At 35.9% G+C, this 3797-nt stretch overlaps 1 protein-coding gene across 3 annotated transcripts in view; it reads right to left on the reverse strand.

Annotated features, from left to right (window-relative positions):
• Window positions 1-1085: 1085 nt before the first annotated feature.
• The window catches only part of NUDT4 (nudix hydrolase 4), a 24980-nt gene continuing 22268 nt past the window's right edge, over window positions 1086-3797 (reverse strand). For 2 of the 3 annotated variants that reach the window (XM_027842496.1, XM_027842498.1), the window contains exons 4-5: window positions 2459-2546; window positions 1086-1464 (exon numbers count right to left, since the gene is read on the reverse strand). In XM_027842496.1, the coding sequence (XP_027698297.1) occupies window positions 1262-1464; window positions 2459-2546 (291 nt within the window). In that variant the 3' untranslated portion in view covers window positions 1086-1261. The remainder of the gene's footprint in view (window positions 1465-2458; window positions 2547-3797) is intronic. The other variant, XM_027842497.1, reaches the window with a different exon arrangement.

Consider the following 3797-nt stretch of genomic DNA (forward strand, 5'->3'; position numbering starts at 1 on the left):
TAGAAGAATGATTTTTAACCCCCCATCTCTTCAAAATGCTAAAGGTTTTTACACTTAAACCTCAGTTCTGACCTGATTAGGGAAGAGGTATTTGCATTTTAGATGGGATTCTTGGTTTTAGGTGTCTTAGAAAGTTTAAGAGTGAAAAGAACTTAAAAACCCCAGTCACAATCTTTTTCCAAATGAGGAGATGTAGAAGTGTCCCACTCCTAAGTTTTCACTGGGAGTGAAATGTGAGGGGTTTGTAGAACATTTAGAAGGTTCTAAAACAAGGTAAGCTCCCCATCGTATACCTGGATATTTTAAATTCTGTTGGCTATTGTTTGCCAGGAAAGATAACGAAGAGGCTCCCAGGGACTAAAAGGAATGGCAGAAACTGAATGCGAAAGTATTTGAGCTTGATTTGATGCCAGTGTGCTATTTGGAACAGTGGATTAACGAAACAAACTAAAAAGGTAGTCCAAGATGAAAACGACTAATAACTTATGCTTTTCCTAGGTCATTCTGCACAAAAGGATGATAAAACAAAGGTAGGTTGGAGGTGAATCTTTGTTTTTCATGAGCGTATTTTGTGTATTTCCAAGGTGTATTATGATAGTGGCATCTCATTCTGAAATGTCATCCATACTCAGCATTGGAAAAAAACTTCTATGTTTAAATCTTAAGGAGGCAAAAGATACCACATGTATACAAAACAATACCCTCTAATAGTAGAGAAATGGTGTTTAATACACATCTATTCTCTCTAAATTCCAAGAAATCATGAGGGCTACAATGTATCTGAAACAAAGTGGCACTAAAGATTTTGATACTTTGAAATGAGCTCTAAAAACTAAAAAACCACTATAGAAGGCTTGCTTTCAATGGGTCAGTACGTTAGGAAAGTACCTAATCATCTTTCCTCTCGGCTTCCTTTAAAAAAAACACAAAAAAAACAAAACAAAAAACAAACTCCAGACAACCACACCAGGTAAGTTGGTGTGAAAACCAGAATGCAGAGCGGTCTGGAAAACAAAAATAAAAAAGTATTTGGGGAAAGGGAGAGGGCACACAGTTAAGGCATCTTAAAAAAAAATCCATATGGCTTTGGTTTACTGAAATATTTTTACACTGTTAAAGAAAAAGGGAAATACTTCAAAGCATCTAAAAAATAAGAGAAATGCCTGAATACATAGCGTATGACAATTGAGACAGTTTAAACATGTGGATATCAAACACAGAAGCCTTCTCCCTGTGAAACTGTATATGGTCACCTAGATATTTATCTTACAGAAGATGGCAACCCTGAAGTCTGTGCAGAAGTTACATACAAAGAATTGTTGTCTGGAAGGGTGGGAACCATGGAGTTTCCATTGGTTGGGGAGCAGCCCAACTTCAGTTTTTCCAGATACTCAGCATGCACAGGCTTATGACACTGAAGAACTTTAATGGCATCTTCAACCTTAAACCACTCTCTCTTCCTCCCTAAGGGGGAAAAAAAAAGTAGAATCACTTTAACTATTAAAAAAACCTATTTTAAAGGCAGCTTATCCCTTACCACCCCTAACTCCCATCAAGTCAGTAAAATATTTTAAGAGTTCAATGTCTCCCCATGGATCAACAGGACTAATTCCTCAGAATTTAAATAAAATATCAAATGTCAGGTTAGTCTGAAGACTGTATAAATAACTGCTGGATCAAGGAGTAATTTCAAAACTATACATTTGTCTGGCAGTTAACTGTAACATAAAAGTAGGAGTCTGTCATAATAAAATGTTTAATTCTAGGTCATTTCATATCATGTAAAATGAAGATGACAAGAACATGACTGGCAGAGACATTAGGCAGGGCCCAAAGATACATCCATTGGCAAAGTGCTTAATTTGCTAAAACTGCAATATACTTTTTTTTTTCCTTTTTGGTGAGGTAATTGGTGTTAAATGACTTGCCCAGGGTCACACAACTACTAAGTGTCAAGTGTCTGAGGCTGAATTTGAACTCAGATCATCCTGACTCCAAGGCTGGAGCTCTATCTACTGTGCCACCTCGCTAACCCACTGCAATGTTTTTATTCAGCATAATATTACATGGTTAAAGTCAGGATGCCAGCTAATATTAAAATAATTTATAGTATTCCCATACTTTCAGCGAAACACAGCACGTGAAGTCAACTTGCTTATTAAAACAAAGAGTCTCTCCTTAAATATACGAATGAGTTTTTTGGCAGCTCCAAATATTAAATGACATGCATTTTGGAACATGGATGTGAGAGATGAAGAACTAAAAAAAAAGAAGGAAGCAGTTCAGATATACTCATTTACTACCTTTTAATTCTCCCAAAAAGGTGTCTATGCATCATGAATTTAGTCATACTAATTTCTGGAACTAGTTCATGGGTATATCAGTGTACAGTCAATTCTACTTCTTTCTTTAAAAATCTTTTATAAAGGAGATTACAAAACAATTTAAAAACATTTACCTATGTTAACAGAATCCTCCCAGTCTTCCAATATTTCAGTGACGGTAAGAACATAAACATAAGTGCGATGCTTACGGTCTTGATTCTGCTTGAATATGAAAAAGATGACACTTTAATCTACAGGCTCATGGTTTAAGAATTTCACCATATCTACCAACAGTAATATTACAAAGAAAAAGCATTAAAATTAGGTATATTCACACCTTTATAAACAGGCATATTTACTTTTTGATGGTCTTGATGAGAGAAATGTCATTGTCAATATAAATCATTACGAAATTGAAGCCCACATGAGCTGGAATAAGGACAGGGCCAACTATCTTTCCATTACTGGACCTGATCCTCACAGAGACTTGTAAATAAGTCATTGCTGTATCGAGCTAGAAATCTACTAATATCAAAAACAGGCGTCAACAGGGCAGACAAAAGCAAGACTTGAGCCGGCATTGTCTGATTGTGAACTTTCCCCCAGTGAAAAAAATTTAACAGGTAAAAAATTCAGATTTCAAACCAAAAACAGCCTATGTAGTAACAAATTTTGTAAAGTAGTATATAATAACGAAGGCATCTTTAGAACAAAATATGGCATATGAACATAATGGAATACTACTGTCCTGTAAAAAATAAGGGGATTAAGAAAAACTAGGTGAAATTGTATGAACTAACGCAGTGAAGCGAGCATAACCAGGAGAACAATCTATGCAATCGTAAAGACAAACTCTGACAACGATCAATGATCAATCACATCTCCATGACTCCTGACAGGACTAGGGTGGATGGACTTGGGTGGAAGACAGACATTTTTGTGGACATGGCCAATGCAGGAATTTTTTTCTTTTTTGTTTGACTATGCATATTTGTTATAAGTGTTTTGTCTTCCTTTTTAAATGTGGAAGGGATGGTTTGGGATAAGCTACCTTTAAAATGGATTTTTAACAGTTACTGGTTCAAGGTAGAAGATGCCATTAAAGTTCTTCAGTGTTGTAAACCTGTGGGAAAACTGAAGTTTAGCTGCTCACCAACCAAGAGAAATTGGTGAATTTTAGTTAACTGAGAAAATATTAAGGCCATCACCACATCTACAGTTTCATTAAAAAAAAGAACTACTGTGGTTCTTGTCCATGCACTAACTTAGAAAAGGAAAGAGAATGACTAAATTTATTTGCATTGGAGACAAGAAAACTAAACCAAAAGTTTTTGCCATCCCATTCTTATTCACCTCAAATAATCCAAGGAAAAATCAGACATTTTCTAACGACTCCCCAAAGCAACAGGAGCTTAAAGGTGTGTGGGTGGGGTGTGTGTGTGTGTGTGTGTGTGTGTGTGTGTGTGTGTGTGT

Source organism: Vombatus ursinus, unplaced genomic scaffold, assembly GCF_900497805.2.
Source record: "Vombatus ursinus unplaced genomic scaffold, bare-nosed wombat genome assembly UNPS02014874.1, whole genome shotgun sequence".
In the NCBI taxonomy this organism is placed as follows: Eukaryota; Metazoa; Chordata; class Mammalia; order Diprotodontia; family Vombatidae; genus Vombatus; species Vombatus ursinus.